This window comes from Echeneis naucrates, chromosome 21, assembly GCF_900963305.1.
Source record: "Echeneis naucrates chromosome 21, fEcheNa1.1, whole genome shotgun sequence".
NCBI lineage: Eukaryota > Metazoa > Chordata > Actinopteri > Carangiformes > Echeneidae > Echeneis > Echeneis naucrates.
In genome coordinates this window covers 10,537,269-10,557,764 of record NC_042531.1, presented here as the reverse complement: position 1 = coordinate 10,557,764, position 20,496 = coordinate 10,537,269, and the positions used below count along the sequence as shown (strand labels likewise).

At 39.7% G+C, this 20,496-nt stretch overlaps 1 protein-coding gene across 2 annotated transcripts in view; it reads right to left on the bottom strand.

The window, feature by feature from the left end:
- Positions 1-20,496, bottom strand: part of myo16 (myosin XVI) — an 84,224-nt gene that overhangs the window by 33,895 nt on the left and 29,833 nt on the right. For both annotated transcript variants that reach the window (XM_029492897.1, XM_029492896.1), the window contains exons 3-12: positions 16,477-16,547; positions 16,028-16,171; positions 10,893-11,001; positions 8,309-8,433; positions 8,042-8,167; positions 5,061-5,136; positions 3,800-3,950; positions 3,486-3,636; positions 3,196-3,306; positions 1,087-1,152 (exon numbers count right to left, since the gene is read on the bottom strand). In XM_029492897.1, coding sequence (XP_029348757.1) covers positions 1,087-1,152; positions 3,196-3,306; positions 3,486-3,636; positions 3,800-3,950; positions 5,061-5,136; positions 8,042-8,167; positions 8,309-8,433; positions 10,893-11,001; positions 16,028-16,171; positions 16,477-16,547 — 1,130 coding nt within the window. The remainder of the gene's footprint in view (positions 1-1,086; positions 1,153-3,195; positions 3,307-3,485; positions 3,637-3,799; positions 3,951-5,060; positions 5,137-8,041; positions 8,168-8,308; positions 8,434-10,892; positions 11,002-16,027; positions 16,172-16,476; positions 16,548-20,496) is intronic.

Here is a 20,496-nt window from a genome sequence, read left to right as displayed (position 1 = left end):
TCTATTGTGGCAAAAAAGACTTCTTCTGACTAATTTTTTTGTAATTTAACAACAGTTAAATGAATAACATCTTGCAATAAAAAAACAGGACAGCATGCATTATAGAACGGAATAGAATTTGCAAAATTTTATTCTTCAGTTGAGGTTTATCTAGAAAAAGATATATTTCAAAGTAGAAACCGTGAATCCTGAAAGTTTTATATTTGTCTAAAGGTGTTTAAATAAGGGGTAAAGATAAAAAATGAGCCCTGATTGCCTTTTTTTTTACTGGAGTGTGAGATAAATGTGCTTTAGCACCCTTCTCTGTAACCAAATTAACAGATGTGTGCCAGTGAAAAGGCAAAGAGGATGGGCTGTGGACCACCACCAGACCAGAAGGGGTGATAGACAACCAGCAGATCACACATGTTGTGACATATGTCCTTCTCACCCTGGCTCCTCCTTGATCCACCACACATTTCTCTCAGTTGGGAAGAGATGGCTGGACTGAATCCAGACACAGGCAGAAATAAAACAGCCAGAGGGGTCCTGGCTTCTTTCTGTCATGTCTCCCCCTCTAAACCCACCCTCACATACTAAACTGGCATTAATTCAGCTATTTCAAAATGACTTATACATTCATTAAACAAATGAAAAACCAGAGCCTGTCAGTTATTCACTGACAATGCCCTTTTGTTAGAATAAATCAATATGCTGATTTTCTTCTACAGTCATAGTGTTTTTAAAATTAATTATTTATACTGAAGAGGTAGCATAATAACATCTAGGTGAGTCTGAAAGCAAGTGTGTGTGAACTGGACCCCTCTATTTCCCGACTGATGCAGAATCAGCCTTATGTTTTGTATCACTGACAGGAAGACTGCATTATTTATTAACCACAAGGTCCATTTCATCTGTTCATGCTCTGCATATTATACAGCAAACATCCCTCCTTCTTCGGTTGACTTTGCATGTGAAATACAAAGGGCTTCCAGTGTAAAGCTGCAGGTTTTAGAAACGCATTCTAAAGCCTGCAAATTCAATATTATGAGACCTAAGTAAAGCATTTCTTAGCATTAAAGAGAGGTAAACAAAATTTTGACTTACCAAAGTTGAATAGATTGGCAGCTCTTTATTTGGATTGATCAGCAGAAGGATGTGCCCAATATAAGTCTACAAAAACACATAAAAACACACCTGTGTGATCTTCAGTGCAATTACATGCGTGAAAACAAGAAGTTCATTCAATCTCATTACAGATCTTTTGGGTGTGATGCTATACAGTTCTGCTTGGAAGGACAGTTTTGACAAACTGTTGGGTCATAACCAGTTAGAGATTACCAAAAGCTGACTCTGACGGGTCAAGTGTTGTCCTGCTCTTTTCTTAACATTAATATTCATGTTAGTGAATATCTTTATTAACATAAGAAAATGGTAATTTCATGTCAAAAAAGGCCAAGTGGGACCTTTCAAAATAACCTCGCTTCAATTAAAAAAAAAATAACCTCCCTCCCACACAGTTTATGTGCACACCCCAAAGCCATTTAGATAAAAATAATCAACTAACACTCAGTTTCTCTCAAAGGGTCCTGTAGGCTGTTTGAAAGCTAACACTGTCCTCTGGGAAAGCACAGAAATCACTAATATTCTGTAACATGCTGCTCTGTCCTTGGGCCTTGGCTCAAGGTTATGGACAAATCCTTCCTGCTTGCAGACAAAGAGAGATCCTCGAAACTTTCTGGCAGTTTTGCATTTTTAACTGAGTAAATCAAAAAATGTGAAAATCCTGAGCCACTTTCCCTCTCTAATTCATTCATTTCATCTAATGACTTGCTTGTCAAAAACGCAGCTTTCATCAATATCCTCTCTCATTCCCTTCCCCCACTTTCTTGCTCCTGTTCTCTGGGATTTAGCGGTGCACTGGTACATCTATACTGGCAGAAGGCAGCAGACCACTCAACAAGGCCCAATTTTGACCTCCCTGCTGAGAACATATGGAGGATTCACTGCCTTTGTCTACTTACTGTTTCTTTCCTCTACTACATATCTGCTCTGTTCACCTCTTTTTTGAAATGTCCTCAATAACTGTACTCAAGGTCAACCACATTGGATATATAAGCAGAGATATAGTCAGCAAGTTGCAAACTTTAACTTAAAGCCCATGCATTAAAAGCTTACATGGCTTTGATCACGTTTACATCTGGACTATAATGTGTTACTTTGTCTTATGTCAATCCATAACAGAAGATTTAATACAGTCATAGGCTTGCTCCCATATAGCTACTTACTGTCGCTGCTCTTTGTCAACTTTATTTCTTTCTTCCACTTCTACTTCTAAATAGACTTCAACTCAGTATCCAGCCCTCATTAAGCTGAATTCAGATAATTTCTCTTTTCTTCATCCACCCGACTACTCCTTTTTATTGTCATCCCCTTATCTATGCCCCCTGCTGTGGCTAACCCTACTGTCTGTCGCCCATCTGGGTTCCCGTAATAACAGACTATTACTGCCTCTTTACAGAGCAGAGAGTGCACCAGATAGCGCCACATTGATCTGGTTCCAGTCTTTATAGAGCTCAGTCCCAGTGGAGAACTTCGGGCCAGGCCACAGTTTTCAAAGGAAGGTGAAAATGACAAGAATGGGAAATGGACCAATTGTTGAAGATGAAGGTATTTTACTCTTGTATATAGTTATGGATTTATCTTTCAAATTGATCAAAATTATACTTATTATTAGTAATTTTCACCAGCACTAATATGCATGTATATGGGTGAATGTGGGTATGCACGTGTGTGTGTGTGTGTGTGTGTGTGTGTGTGTGTGTGTGTGTGTGTGTGTGAGCTTGGGAATATAACCTGGTGTCTTTTAATTATTTAATTATTCACTGCCAGTCACTGAGTCTAGGAGTTGATGTTATCATATGTGTGATACACTGTGTGAGATATACAATATGTGCACATATACCAGAAGAAAAACCCCAGCAGGATGCCATCAAACCGTGGCATCCCAACATTCCCAAACCATAAAACACAATGCAACACAATACAACACTCTTTTGCAAGCAGATGACAAGATTTGGCCTTGATATGCCCAAGAGTAAGAGCATGTGTCTGCACTTCTCTCACTAGAGTTTTTGTATGCACTCAGTGTTCTAATGCATCTTTAATGACGAGCAGAATTCCTTGTTTAGGGACACAAGGACAGTGGAGCCTTACATAGATTTGATCATTGCCAAAGCGCTTCTGCATCTCATAGAGCAAGCTGCTGTCAGTCAGCTCACTGAGGGACGCCAAGTCATCATTCGGTGCTGGAGGCATCAGTTTGACCTGAAGGAAATGTAACCAACCAGTTAAAGTTGAAAATGCCATGATAAGTTCACAAAAATAGTGCTTTAACTTCCCAACAGTAACATATGTAAAATGTGAGGTGTCCCTTTTATGTTTTCTTTTTTTATTTGTGTTGTTCTATCTGAACGTGTGCCAGGCAATGTAAGAACATGAGGTACCTGTTCCAGTTTGCTGGCTCCCGAGCTAAAGGGGCCGTCTAAACAATTGTCCTGGGAGGGTTGTGCACTCTGTGCACCGCCTGTCTCTCTGAACATGGCAAATTTCTCCAGGAGACTGTCTCGCTTAGAGATAGGAAAGTAGAAGGGGTTTCTATATAGACCATGGAGTTGGGAAGAAAAGAACAGATTAAGAGACAACAATATGGGACTTGTTTGGGGTAATAGATGTATGAGATAAAAAGAAAAGAAAACGTTTCTTGTAATCTGTGCAGTGCCCGATAAACAACATTTTGGTGTATGAATTATTAACGTACAAGTTTTTGACAGGCGTGGTGATGTCATGGGAGCCACCATCATAGCGTAAATCAGTGGAGGGCAGAGGAGCAGAGGGGTCCTTCAGTCTCTGCAGCCAACTCTCCTCTGCACTCAGAAGCATATCAACTATAGGCTCTGACGCAGCAATGTCTGGACACATGAGACACAAACCACCAAGTGTACAAATTAAATGAGAAATTAGAATTTCAAGTTTACTTTTAGAGACCAAAATTCAAATGAATAAGCTGTGAGACTCACAGACACTGATGAAAAAACAGTTTGATAATATTGTTGACCAAAGAGCATATTGCTCCATGCTGTGAAACAACCAGATAAACCTCTAATTTCTCCTTTCATTCACCCTGTCAGCCCTATTTCAGAATCGGTTGATGAGCCTGCATTGTGCACATTTTGTACCCAACGTTGGAACAATTCAAAACGTGCTTAAAAAGAAGGGAAGTTAACATCCTCCCTATCTGTAATGAGGTCTAAGAGGTCACATGAGAGGGGAATCACTCCATCCTTTTTATTTATGTGTGACTAACAATCCCCTTGACTCCCATCTCTTAGTAAGTCTTTGTTTCATCATGAGGCTGCAGAGGAGGGGGTGCAGTGAAAAGAGGGAGGTTTGTTCAGTCTCTAAGGGTGCCTCTCACATCTTCTCTAAGCCCACGTGCTAGAAGGAGCTATTGATTGAGGCTGGGGCAAGACAGTCAGTGATGTGATACTGACATGGGAGTAAATGGTCAGAGGCAACCACTGTATGATGTTTGTGGGAGATCCCTGTCTATGACACATTTCATCACTATCATACATGAGACTGTGTTAACATTTGCAACGAAACTAAAGCAGCACCCTGGTCCAAGAGCAGCTTTGGAACTTGGAGTGACAGGAAGTTTTACACTTAGCTTGACTTCAATTCCTGCTTGCAGCATAAACACATTAGCCACTTAGGATTACTGCGAGCATCCAAATTTAATGAGTTCACATATATGTATACAGAGTGAGATGTTCTCTCTTTCAGATACACTCAGATACAAACAGATATGTTAAGATATGTTACTAAGAGACTGATTATGAGGAAGCTTAATTAACTTTGTATACTATGTGTGTATGAGCCTATGTTTAACATCATAGTGCTTATGAATGCATCTGAAAAACCTCAACTGAGTAAGTCAAAATCCATTTCTCTACTCCTTCCCTTCATTACTTCTTACTTGATAAAACTGTAATCTCTGTAAATTTGTGTGAATGTGTTACCTGAGGGCTTGTCTTGGTTGCAGTTCAACAGAGTCGGGTTTGCCCCACGTCTGAGAAGCTGGCTAACGATGCTCGTCTGCGAGATGGGAGAAACATTGACATCCATTTTTATCAGATCCCAAAAAATATTCTAACATTTTCAGGGTAGTACTGCATGCGCCTTCTCGAAATACAACAAAAGGGCAATTTATAAAAGATTTACATTTTTAAGTCAACCCAATTAAAGCTCATCTAACCCTGCTACAGTGCCATGGATATGTTAATATAAGGCATATGTGACATGGGGCATGAAATTAATCCCTAAGTAGATGACATATAAAATGTATGACACACATGACAGGTCTATACAAGTGTTGCCCCAGACTAAGGAGATACTTTAATAACGAGAAATCTTCCATCATGTGTCACAGTGAACCAGCCTTGTTGTCGTCCATAGTCACATCTACATATTGTGACATGTGATGGCTGTCACCTCTGTCTTCTATTGTTCTCTCTGTTTTCCCTTAAAATCTGCTGACACCTGCTACACTGACTTGTTCTCCTTTCCTTTGTATTGTTCCTATATTAAAAGGCCCATCATGCACTCTTACACCACTTCACTTTGCCTCTGTAGATGAATAGCTCCATCAAATTCAAAAAGTGCATTATATTATGTGATCTGTGAATACTGAGCCGTGGATATTTAATGTTGCTCTATCTGATTTTTGACTAAATTTAAGGACAATCGATTAATTCTTGGGAATGTAGGAGAGACTACATGACTCAAATTGCCTTAGCAGATCAACAAATATCAAGGCATCGTTTCAAAATGTAAATGCAATGACTGATGATGGCTGATAAATATACACAAAAACATAAAGAAGAGTTCATTTGAAAAATGTATTCCAGGAATATGAAATGGCCTTTCCCCTCCTACTGCTCAGTTTTCAGACTGATATATTTAGCTTTGGTGCAGCAAAGAACTGTTTAAAGAGCTTTTACATGGTCACTCACAAACACGGAAATACTTGCTACTAATTGTCTAGTGAAGTTACATATCAGAACATCCTAAACTTGAGGGTTAGGGTTACTTGAGTGTACTTGAGTACAATATATTAATCACCAAATAACTACATAATGATGCTTTTGCTATAAATTATTGGGTGGTACAATTGCAAACAAACGTGAAAGCATCCTTGAATGAGAACATACAAATTTCCCCTATACCTCTCAGGTTATTAAATCAAAAAGGCTGCAGAGACATGTCAGTAAAAAGTAATAAGGCATAATCTGCATTACGGAGATGAGTGACTTAGCACATTCAGCAGACTGGCTGTAACCCATTCCAACAGCTGCCCACAAACCGTGTCAGCTGCCATCACACCCTATAAATACTGAAGACACGTCAGTGGCACTACAAGATCTGAACTCATCATTGGGGCAAAGTTTACAGCGGGACCAAGAAAAGGTCATCAGTGCATGGGGATCATTGAGGTCAAAGTAACCACACCTACTGAAAGTAACTTAAACTGACGTGGCTTCAAATATTTTTCAGGCAAGTATCCAAAGATCATAACAGTTATTGTCAGATGTGTACATTAAAACTGAAGCACCTTAGAAATGTTTAATAGAGTGCAAATCATCTGGTTGCTTTAAACCAGCTTTAAATATTATACAAACGCAATTAATTAGAGCAATGTTGCTGGAGCTGCCCCCCCCCCCCCCCACAAATCAAAAACAGGACTATTTAAAAATTATATTCTTAAGAGAGCACAATTTTAAAACCCCTGACTCAGTCAAGGAAATCCAAAAGCCAGGGTTTAACTTATCTCAAGGCAGAGAGAGGGAAGCTTAATTAGCTGCAGTAATAAGTTCATACTTGTTCTTAAAGGGTCGGCTCAGTATGAATGCCACGCTGCAAAAGGGCTCTTTGGGTTTACCAGCTAGTGTTACATTAGCCAGACTGTGTTTTCTAGCTGCTTCTGCTTCAAAGTATTTTATTAAGTGAGAGCATTTACTTGGCTGAATATGTGCCGACATCTTGAACACACAATGTACCGTGTCACTGTCTATAAGCAAAAGGTGGCAGGAAGAAAAGTGTTAAGGGGGCTCAGGGATTAATTGGTATGCAGGAAGCAAAGTACTGGCACCAGTAAAGAGCTGATGGCTGTAGTGATTTAACACAGCATGGAAAACCTAATCGATTCCCCAATCCTGTAGACTGCCACTCTTTAGTCACATGCACTTAGATATTATCCACACACACACTAACAGTATATGCACCAAGTTTGAAAAGCAAAAACACACAAGGAAGTTATTAAGAGTGCTGTCTGGGGGATTTGTATGTTTTGTTCTACTGATCATCTGATCATTTAAGTATGGAAAGGATGAAGCAAGAGTTAAAAAAGAAAAGTGAAAGATCTGCAGGCAACTCTCAAGAAGGAAGAATCTATAAAAGCCATTTCAGTGGTGTAAGAAAATATGACGAGGTTAGATTAGTAAAAAGAGTCGAAAGCGATTCTAAATACTAAATGAACAAATTTCCTTTCTCAGCAACCAACTATACAACCCAGAAATGTAATTAAATATCCAGTGGGGTCAGCAAGATCTGAATCGCTCATAGTTGGACCACTCCCAAACCACAAGATTCCATCTTTCCAATTGCTCACCTCCATCCAATCTGGAAATCAATCTCCCTTCCTCAAAGACAGACCATTAAACTGTTCCCCTAAAATGCTGCTAACAAATGCATATGCAGTGCTGCTCTGTGCCTGCAGCCTGACTGCATCTGATCAATCGGCCCAAAAAGATCAGTTTATCAAGGGGTGTACAGGCTACCTGTAGGCATGTTGTTCTGAGGAACTGCCTATCAATAATTTCTCATTATTTAATTAATGACTTCAATTGCATGGGATCAATACAGCTAGATGAGTTGAAAATATGGGATGACTTCATTAATGTCAAAAATATTGTGACATTTTGTTGTACAGCTATCCATTAACCTGTCCATATTTAGCAGCTAGGTGGAGAGGGGTCCAAAAGTTGTCATCTGCAGGATGAGGGTCTGCTCCACCTTCCAGCAACACCGACACCACCTCTCTGTAACCACTGGCGCATGCTATGTGGAGCTTCGGAAGAGAGGGAGAGACAAACAAAGTATTAAAAGATAAAGCTATCTGTATTCTGAATGGAAGAAACAGAACAAACAATTTGAAGAAGGGAACAAAGACAAAGAAGGTCCACTCACAAAAAAACAAGCCAACACTCACCAGTGTGACCCCATAATCATTGGGCTGGCTGAGGTTTCTGCCTGTGGCTACAAGCTGCCTAACATCAGACAGCATGATGTTGGATCTTTGTGTCTTCATGGTATGCATAGATGACACATCCACACCTGAAAAACACAAATATGACTACTAATAACGCCACTGTATGCAGAGTCCTTATGTTGTCATGCTAGTTTGACATTTTGCAAATGCTTTGATCAGAATATCAACGTCAGTGACATGGCAGCACATTACATGTAAAGCTGGAAGCAGAAGACATTTCATCTGGCTAAAGATGAAGAAAAAAAATTGCTTGCACCCTGAAAGCTCAGTAATTAACACATTATGTCTGGTTCATTAGATCTTGGTTGGATGACATGACTTCCTGGTATCAAGTGCTGCAGCCTGAATATTAAAACATTCCCAAAATGTCAAATGATCCCTTGAAACATCACAGCTAAGATTAAACGGCTGAGAACAACAAGATACTGTAATGACTTTTGTTATTTATATTTATATTTATATATATATATATATATATATATATATAACTAGTCGCTTTCAAGCGCCAGATTCTGACATGTTTTGTATTTATAGTTTTGCTTAGTTTTGGCAGAAATGAAGAGGATTTGTTGTGAATTTAGTGTGGTGTTTCTTTATAGTGGCTGTGAAGTGCCAGTGCTGTATGTGACTTGAAGAGGACTCTGGCTGTGTGTATGGCACCAACAGCGAGAACAACAACAAACTGATTTCAAACAGAAAACTCCCTCATGCTAACACCAAGGCCTGGCACATCAGGTGCATTGCCAAAAGCAACCCTGAAGCTGGTGATGCTTAAATCAAAATCAGATGTTTACGCTGTAGTCATACACGACCCCCGTCCCTGACCTGAATAATTCAAGGCCACTGTAGTTTATCTCCTGAGCCAGCACGGACATACATGGGTCAACAGCGGTATTACAACCTATGAAGATCAATGCACTGCTCCATTATCACATTCATGCAGTGGACCTGACTTCAGTTGCTTGAATAGCATGAATCGATTATCAATCAATCTATATTTTACTCGGATAAGCTCTAGGGCACTAACTAATGAGACTTTTCCAAATAGACTGGTTGTATCAGCTAATCAATACATTTGTCTTTGCGAGCACACAACAGCCCCAAGGTTTGTAGTTATTTGAGGCGTGCTCATAGTAAAATTGCCACAGCAGCTTTAATGAGTCCAATATAACATGATCACAAACAAGCATGTTGACATTGAAAATAAAAACAAAAACCGTATTTACATATACACTAAAAAATAATGTTCTTTACTCCAAACACAGGAACACTTGGACAGCATGTGTTACCCACAACCACACAAACTTGATGGCGATAGAGAGCATGCAACCAAGTTGCTATGGCAACAGAGGCTGAGTGAGCTTGTGTAAGGGTGTGTTTGGTGGTGGCAAAGCCCAACACAATAGGGGGTATCAGGGGAGATGAAGCTAGGCAGAAGCAAAAAGATCACCACTGGGGCTGGCAGACGGAGCCAGAGAGAAGTCTAACTGACTGACTCTCTAGCCATGTATGTATGTGTGTGTGTGTGTGTGTGTGTGTGTGTGTGTGTGTGTGTGTGTAGGGTGGGTTGAACTTTGATGAGTTAGCTGTCTGCAGTTAGAAGCATGCATTTGTCATGTGATCCCTGTGCAGGCTCATGTGTAGGCAATGACAAATTGATGAGAGAAGACCCTCCATCATTGTCTATATCTGTTTCTGTCCAGCTTTGTCAGCATGATTCCCATTATGTTTCTGTTCTTGTCTTTCTCTATATTTCTCTGGCATTATTCCCTGCTCTCCTTCTGCCATCATAGCTATGTGAGTCTTCCATTTTCGTCTTTGTGAGTCTCCAACTAGCCTGTGCCTTTAACTCCATTATTCACAGCTTCTCTGTTGACCCTCTCCTCTTTCTGTGGGAGACAAGTTCACTGTTCGTATTCTGCCATCATTAGGCCTGTGGGCGTACTCCACCTTCATACATATACATAGAGTATCTCCCTCTAAAAGTCAGGTGTGAAATATTAACCATTTTTAGTACTTTTTAAATGAAAGAAATTAAATATTTATTTTTTCTCATTTTACTTTTTTCTTAAATATGTGCAATAGTGTAGAAATTAGCTACCACATTTCATTTTTGAAAGTATTTCATTAATTTTCCTACATTCCTACAAAACTGTCAGACTCACAATTAAAGTATATCAACATTAACAAACAAACAAAAATAATGATTTTTTATTCCATTTTTTTTTCCATTTTATTCCAGGTTTTAAGGTGCTATGCTAGCAGCAGCTAATGGAGCCTCAAACTGCTCCTACCAAGCAAAGATGTCAGGTGGGTCACAGCTTAGTTAAACTTTTTTCTGAATCTTCACTCCTGGATTTGTTTTGCATTTTGAAACTTGCAATCTTCAGAGCCAACTGACACCAACTCAAGTGGCATCTGTATTTATCAAACTTTTTTCCCCCACATAAACTTTAGCACTCACCTAGACCTGTAAAGAGAGGATGAGACATAAACTTGGTGAATACACCGTGCCGAGCTTTACCATTTTCCTCCAGGTATTTTCGGAGGATATAACTGCTCTCGGTTCCCTCAGAGGCGTAGTCCAGAGGAATGTTTCCGTTGACGTCCTGCAGCATAATGTTCACGCCGGCCTTCCCAACAGAGAGCAGAAAAAAGGATAGAAAACATGAACACAAGTGAATTTTAACCAAGTCCATTCATCAGACTTGAATCAATGATAAAGTGGGGATAATATCTTGGTTTCCCAGAGGCCAATGGCTGAGCAGGACCATGGAGACATTAACAGACAATACATTGAATTAAATAAGTCATTAAATAACTGCCTGCGGGTATTGGTTGTTGTTACCTGGGATCATTGGGGTGAGTGTGTTGTGTGTGACAAGATTAATGTGTGTTTGCTCTTATAGGCTGCCAAAGCAGTCTGCTATAGCATGAGATAACATGGAAGACCTCCCCTCAGGCTCCTTTAATAATTGTTACGACATCAAAGTTGTTCTCGGTATGGTTATGATTGATTGCTTCTCCTTGGTGAAACTAAATGCATTGCATTGCTTATATAAATGTTGCAACAATTTAACAGTCCAACAGAATTGTGTGCAAGCCATAAAAATTAATTTCAGTTACTTATGTGAATCTTCATCCTCTTTCCTCCTTAGGGTTAGATACTAAAAGTAACCTACATCCGTTAAAGTGGCAATTGTTAGCATCCAGCTGTAAATTACATCCTGTTGTTTGACTAAACCATAAAAGATAAGTCAGCATGACGATCGTAGCTGGAACAGGTCTGATAACAGGGACAGAGGACGCTAAGTGAGGATCCTTATTGAATATTTATAGCTAACAGAGTTCTAATGACCCAGCTAAAATGCCTAGACTAAAATTGCAAGGAAGCCAGCTGACAGAGCACCACGAGAGCTGTTAACCTTTGTGATGTAAAAACCAAGCGACAAGACCACAAGGAGCACAGGTTAATTTATTTAAAAATAAGCCAACAGGAATTTGTTTTTCCATTCTGATTGTAAGCTTTGAAGATATTGAGGATTTTTATCATCAAAGAGACACAATGAAAACATAATAAAGGTAGCACAATGCTGTTGATTTCAGGCACGGGGGAATCTGTTCTGGTGTGGTTGGTAGTTTCATTGTGCACCCATCTGTGTTTTCTAATGGGAGCTGTTTCCGTTCATTTAGGAGGTTTTATTAGGGGCGAACAAAGAGAATTAATTAACATTAACAACTATCAGCTGCTGCATTTGAATATTTACGACAAAACAAGAAACCACAATGTGAATGTGCATAGCCTGAAGAGCAAGAGGAAGGTATGAACAGAATGTAATGCCCTCTTTGTGCATCCCCCTGACCACACAAATAAGTAAACACAATCCCACCGTCAATGGCACCTTACCTTGTAAGGTCACATTTGGACTGTGCCAGTGATATACTTTTGATTTGTGTTTGATTCTGAAATAGTAATAAACTTCTTCATAAACCTGACAGCTACTCTTGTGGTGCCTCCCACACGGTGCCGCCCCACCACCCCTTTAAGCAGTGTACTAAACCCGACAATTCACTTCAGGGTGCACTAAAAGTCAATAATAGTCTGGCTGGATAAAGTTATCAGGTGGCTGACAGATTTATCTTGCTTTGTCTGTCAGAAGGCTGTTCTCACCACTGACAGCTGTAAAGAAGCCAACCTTTAACTGTATATGGAATCTTGAGAATTGTTTTGTTATATGTGAACTATAAATATAGTCACATTTTACATTTTACACTGTGATATACCTACCTCGGAGACAAGGGTTATAAGCCAAGACATCACAATATAAAGATCCTTTTTGCTGCACAAAGCTCCATGACCAACAGACACATGTGATGGTGAAGTAAACATGATGTGTAGGCCATTGATCCAGAGACATAAATCATGCCATGTCTGAGCCCACATGATAAGTGCTGACATATATAAATGAGTCAGTGCTGGCTGGCAGCTTGCAAGCTAGAAGGGGTTAACAAGTTGACTTCTGACCATGACCCACTCCCACCCCCCGACTAAATGATGGATCCACCACGGAGATGGAAATCTGTTAATACCAAGCTGCCTACAGTTTCTAAATGGCAAGTGTTACATCCAGCGACTGTCACAGAATCAATAGCAACTCCAACACATGCACTAAAAGCTGTACCTGGGGCAACTGCTGCTGATCTGCACACCGACATCAGACCACGGAAATGCTAACAGTTCCATGCAAGAGTATAATCTATTATTTCTTTCTTTGTTTTCTCCCAAGAAATGTAGTCCTGTCTCAACAAACCCTGAAAGTTAATTATTACAATTCATGCACAGCATGATCCATGAGAAAAAAAACAACATCGTCTGGATGGGCCACTGTCATGTTTACACTATCAGCAGATATCCCCCTCCCAAAAAAAAAAAAAAAAATCAACTGATGTGAAGTGCAATTCAGTGCAGCCAAGAGCAGGGAGCTTATCGTACGACTTCAAAGGACTCAGAGTTCAGAAGTTTTAAACTTATCATTTACAAGCACAGGAAGTGGGTCAAAGTCTGTAACTGTAACCCTGCTGGGTTTTGAATTGTAAAATGAGAAATAACACTTTGGACCCAGACCTCTCCGGTTGATCACATGGCTGTCTTTTAGAGACTAAAATCTATTGCCTCAACTCCGAGAACTATAATATGATAGAAAAGTTCATATGCTCAACTCTGTCAAAAAGCAGAAACTCTTAGCCAGGGATGTAGAATAGTGATGTAGAATGGGCACAAGTCTGCAACTAAACCTAATCATTTACCAGAAATGTTTCAGGAAATGGGTTTTATGAGAAATGAATTAGGAAGAAATAACTGAGCCATACTGTAGGAAAAATAAGATTTGATATGTATCATTTGGGCTGTGTTTTTCAATAAAGGGTTAGCTAAGCTGTAACAGATGGAGATCAGACATTCTGTTGAGCCAGCTTCATGAGCCATCGTGCATGTTGTGTAAGAGCCAAGTCTAGAGAAGTGCTGGGCATGGAAATGAGGAAGTTAAGGTAGAGAGCTCAGTCTGGTTTTGTTCGATAATCACTTAATCGTAATTTTCACCATTACATACTGTCTGAAAACACTAGTGTTATATTTTTGTGGAATTTATCATGAAGACTACACACCCTGTCATGTTCTAATTTGCTAAGTGACAATCTATCTCCAATTAATCCTGTCATGAGCCCAATGATGAGCATTTAGCAGTGCTAGAGCTACGAGTAGGTTTGGGAATGAGAGACTTCAGAAATGGCTTGTTTGGAGGAAGGAGATAAGAGAATTAACAAGACTGCCAATCCACACGCAGGGAAACAATGTACCCAGATTTTTTATCAACCTCCCCTCTTTCCCCATATGACAAATTTGGTAACATCTCTGTCAGCAAAAACGTCTATGCTTCTCTGTGTAAAAACTGGAGACAGGAAATGAAGGACAGAAAAGCAGAGGATAAGGAGGGGGGGGGGTGGAGAAAAAGATGGTGGAGCAGGATATAATAGAGCTGTACATATAGCTCAATTTTTCATATCCCCATCTACGATAAGGCTGCCACTCAAGCTCCACCAAAGAGAAAACTGTTCCAACTCTCATTACAGTGTAAACCTGTTACCGTATTTTTAGAGGGGAAATCTCTCATTAACTGCTCTGATAAGGGAGCAGTATGAGAACACAGAAGAATGACTAGCCATTGGCAGGGTATGTAGTGGAGGAGATGGGTGTCAAAATAGATGAATGGAAGAAAAGGAATATTGCTGGAATATCGGAAATATGGTTTGAATGAAGCAATTTTTACCCTGGTTGACAGGAAGACCCTAGGGCTCCCCATTCAGATACCAACTTCCCTGCTGATTAAAGCCAAAAAAGAAACACAAGTGTTTATGGTCCATAAAGAAAAGAAATCACTCTTTTCAAAATTAAAACAGCTCTTTCAGCTATCTTATTTGGGTAGTCTCCTCAGTACCTAAAACTCTCACAGTCACACACGCAAGCACAATTTCAAGTTCACAATTTGATGCACAGAGGCGTGCATGCAGCCATGTGAATATTAAGTATGGAATGAGTAATAGTAAGCTTCAACAAAAATTGTTCCAAGTTTTGTTGAATCAGAGTGAATTCCTAAACTTCTCCCCAAGTAGAGCTGGTTTTATGTAAATATAACCTCATCTACTAGGGGCAAGTTCTGAATGAAAGAATGTGAAATGTTTAGCTACTGGCCCACTGGGAGGAGTAGTATTAAAGCGCTCTCTCTTTCTCTCATGGTATTGCCTTTCATGAAAGCATAACTCCCTGCATGAATTGCATTTAACATATCCATATCACACCCTGCTGTGCGAAAGACAGCCTGTATGAACATTGCTTGGAGGAAAATTAAATACATGCAAATACAAAACACCCCACGCATACATGAACCCAACAGTCATGCAGTCAGTACAGGCTGACAGATCCATGCACACACCCTCTGCCTGGCAACTCTTCAAACATATCCATTCCTCTCAGGAACATCTCTCTCCTGCCCCACAGACAAGCAGCCAGCAATCGCTCAGGACCCAATAAGCTAAGCCTGGCTGCATAAGACTTTACTAGCTCCACACTGCAGTAAAGTCTCTCTAGGACCAGTCAACATCAGCAGAACAGACCCAGCCCACTGAGTCTGAGTGACTGGGCTGGATGTGCATGCCCTCCCCCTGCAGCTGGGGCTGCTTCTGTTGTGGACCTAATCAGTACAACCACAGTTCTTGTTAACACATCCTCCACAGAACATGCTCCCTCTTTGATATCATGCTAATGCCAAGTTTCTGAATATTCTAATTTGCAGTGATTCAGCTGTTTGTCCAAGGAAGCAAAGTCGCATTGCTGCTGGTATTCCAAAACCACTAATCACAGGAAGATGTGCCACTTGGACAAAAATCTCTGGATGACTGATGTGAATAGAGTCAAAGCTTTTATGCAAAGCCATTCCTAAACATGATCTAATCTGCAAGTTACGGGCTTCCACTCACACAATAATCAACAATAAATTATACTAATGATTGCATCTAAAGATGTATTTATGTATATTTACGTAAAAATGGCCACCCTCACAACAAACTGCTCGTCTGCGTGTCTTGTCGATGTGTATTTCTCACCAGCAGCAGTAGCAGGACTACGTCCGCGTGATCACACACGCACGCTACATGAAGAGCTGTCCACAGGTCTTCGTCCTGCAGGTTGACATTCAGGCCTCGCTCAATCAGAATCTCTGCTGCAAACACATTATCGTGGCGAGCACACTGCAAAGTGCAAGGACAGGAAATTCCTGACTGTTAGTTTGCACATAAGGGCATTTCCTGATACATGGCTCACAACAAAAAGTGCAAACAAATTTTACAGGATAATAATTTGGAAAATGCTGGTATCGGCTGCTATGCCAACCTCTTCCTTGCTGAGCTTATCAGCAATTTGTAGTATAATATCACTCCATCACTCTCTATGTGCAAAATACTAAACATTTCCTCTTGACGACACGTACAAACTAAGACACATTCTTTGAAATTTCTTGAATTAACTAATCACCATGTGATCAGCTTTAACTTACCAGGTGAAGTAAGGATCCACCTGAAGCAATGAGACTGTTAGGGTCTACTCCATCCTTCAGGAGACGCAACACTGTAGGACAAAAGAAAGCTTTACATTAACACCTGCTGTATGCGAAGACGGGCACGGTGCTTACAGTGTACTGTATAAAGCAGACAGAAGCAGGCACAATACCAGCGCTGGTCTTTGCCAGAACCAATGTGCTGAGTGTCCTCTGACTGTCCTTGACATGTCACTTTGGATCAGCATAAAGGCTGTGTGCGTGTGTGTGTCAAGCAAGTCACGAAGCCTCTGGTTACACACATTAACATCTCACATTGTGAGCTCCAGTGAAGCAGACAACCCAGTCACACACTGACAGAGATCCACTGATGGAAAGACAAACAGATGTGCTGAGAGTGGCAGGCTATACGAGATCACAGTGATTACACCCTGCCACTAACATTTTTTTCCCAAAGATGTACAGAAAAATAAAATCCAACACAGCAGGAAACAATGAAAGAGGGAAGGCTAAGCAGACTGGAGTCGGTGACAGATAAGCAGAGTGAAATGGACAAAGAGAGGAGGGTGAGGATAGAGGGAGGTGGGGTGCTATGGCTTGGACATATGTGATTTCACTGACACTGTCAGAACTGGATAGGTACTGACTAAGCCCTGGAAATCAAAATAACCACCAATGTCATGCAAACATACCCTGGATAAATAGACACTGGGGTCTTTAACCAAAGCCAATGACTCTGAAGACAGTAACCATGATAATACCATGGTAGTAATTCCAACTAATGAACTCCTGATGACCCCCATGAGCTCATTTCATTAAAAGGGTCATTATCGAGACAGATGTGCTTCAATAACTCTTTAATGCCACGCTCACACACAGAAATGTCTTCAAACAGTAGTTCCATATTTAATATACTTGAACCACATTCATTAAAAAGGATTGCAGTACAAGAAAGTCACCAAATGGCCCCCACTAAGAGATCATCATCCATGTTGTCATCCATGTTGGCATGTTGTCTATAAATGGGTATGAACTGTTCTATTTATGATTTAACCAATTAACAGAAGGTCAATTACCAACTTCTATCCAATTTACCAATCAATTCCAATTTCTGTTGTGATCATTCATTCATTCATCTTCTAACACCTATCCGTTTCCTGGTTGCAGGAGGTGCTGGAGCCAATCCCAGCTCACATTGGGCGGGGGTGGGGTACACCAGGTACAGGTCGCCAGAGACAAACGACCACTCACACAATTTAGTCGCCAATTAACCTAAACGTGTGTCATGTCGGTGGGAGGAAACCAGAGTACCCGGAGGAAACCCACACAAGCATGTGGACACCTTAATCAACATTTTGAGGTGTACTTTCCTAAGTTTTGCATATGCACACATATCAAACAGGCCCCACACATACTGTACACACACATTTTTCCGGTTGTCTAATGGTCTTCAGTGCTTAATGGGCTTTAAAAGTTTTATGAGAAATAAACTGACCACCATTAGTGTCGATCTGTACAATTATCTCCTGACTCCTAAACACACTGTAGACGCTCAGGACAGTAAACCTCCAATTAAGGCTTATATAAGGATAAAGTATAAGCGTTAGTGGGAAATACAGATTGCTCTTGTCTTCTTCCAACGTTATCGCACAGGACTGCTAACAATCATTATAATTGGAAGTTTGGTGATTGCCAGTGATCAGGCAGGTCTTCGTTCAACTTTTGACTTACCAGAATTTTATGGCAAATTAATGAATGTGTCTAATGAGAGGTCAGAGGTTAGGAGCTACCTATTGACAGTTCAGCAGTAAAAAACAAGGTACAGTGTTTGTCTGGCAGTATAGACAAGAATCAATAATACTTTTGTACCATTGGCAGAGACATCACGATTGACAATTAGCCAGTATATGCATGAGTGGTAAGAGCACTGGCCATTAAGATCAAACCCCTTTCTCTTAATATTTGTCATAAGTTCTTTCATAGTTTTGGCTGTAAACCATTTTCAGGCAATCCAACTGCTGTATTAGTTAATGAGCTTCTAACCACAGAGAAAGCCACAGAGTCGGTACCAATGGTTATTTTGAATTGAAACAATATATCACTCAGTCATGGTCAAAACGCAAATTCCATTTTATTCAGCATTGAACTAGAAAAACTAAGGCTCAAAAACACAGATGAAAAGCATATAGAGAAGAATATTGACTGTATATAGGTTGTGCTGAAGGTTTACACAGTGAATAATGACCATGTGATGATCAGTAGTAACGTAGCTAAAAGGGAAAAGGAACACTGAAATTTATAGCCACTGGATGATTTACACAGATACAGTAGAAAAGATATATGTTTGTCCCACAGCAACCACAGTCAATTCCTCTTTATGTTAAATCTTCATGTCACTTTATGTTTGATTATATGCTGATGTCAAGCTTTAGTGCGTGTGTGCAAGCGCCAGTGTGTTTGTTAGTGTTGTCCCATCAGGAGGCTGATGATAGGGAAATGAAGAGTGGGCATGAGGCAAAGTCGGTCGTCATTTTGTGGAAAATTGCAAAACAGCTGTTCGACAAATATGTGTAGTTTCCATGGCAACCAGATAGTGAAAAGAGCAGAGAAATGAGAGAAAGAGAGAATGAGGAAGAAATCTAAATAAGGTAGGGACTAATATATTTAAGATTACATCAGGAATTTTTTAACGGGATGCCTTAGACTACATATGTATCAAGATTTTAAAGATGTCCAAGGCCTTTTAGACATCATTACCTTACCTTTTCCATTAATTATGAAAAAGATAGAGAAGAGTGAATCAACCCAATAGCTTTGCTGTAATTACTGAATTAACTGCTATGTTGTAGTGTTACTATGTTAAAACTGTTACATAGTAACACTAATAACACTGTTTGACACCGCAATAAAATATTACATACAGCCTATAACTTGAAGTATAATTATGGATCTTTTACCCACACAGGATTTCAGACAAACAATAAGAAATAAATACATAAGCATCTATTGATTTCCCAAAAGAGGACATAAATATACTTTCCTCCTGTGGTGAGAAACAATATCACTAACTTCTGCGGCAAGCTAGGGAAGTTGCCATAATAATAATAATGTCCTTTGTTGAACATGGACATCTTCTTGAAGTAGATCTAAACAATTGGAAATAACATGTTTTATAGATACAGTTCATGATTAAATTTGTGATTTGCTTTTTTTTTTTAGCTCCTTTTCAATTCTTCAGCTCTTCCTTATCTTACTGGACTGTAATACTCGATGCATCTAATAATATTCTTGCAATGCAACATCCATAATTTGTCAGTTACAGCAGAATTGCCAATTTTCTTCATCTAGCGACCGCACATATTTTCCCCATCTTCAGTGTATTCCTGGGCAGCACCTTATATGACTGTGCAAATTCCTCACCTTTATAAATGCTTCTGTCTCTTTTGTCCTTATCATACAGTCATAGTCACAAGAGGGACTGTCTCACTTCACTGCCCCGTGAATCTGAAATGAGCTCAGACATGTTTCATGCGTTTCGATCTTGATGGTGAATCAAGGTATTGTAAAGGTTTCCAATAATGCTAACTCTTATTAGATTTTTCTTATGAGTTTGGAGAGAGGCTTCTACAGTCCACTTGAAACAGAATGATTTTAAGGATTACAGGTTATTTTTAACAGCAGCACAGAAATGGCTATTTCAAATGGCTAATCTGCAGTGGTCAGATTATTAATATTTAATCACAACATGGTGTATGTAGCCTCCATTATAAGGAAAAACAAACAGTGAATTAATGACAGATTTTTTTCAGTTATTAGGCTGGCTGTGGGAATGAACATCATGAATAAATGTCATATAATACAATCTTTTTTCTTTTTCTTTTTTTTTAATACTCAAATAGAAGAGTCCCAACTAAATTGAATTTAATGTGAAGTTTAAACTGTACATTGTTGACATTTATGGGAAGATAAATTCACAAAGCCTTTTGTTCCCTGTCACATTAACCTGTATAGCTGAACCCC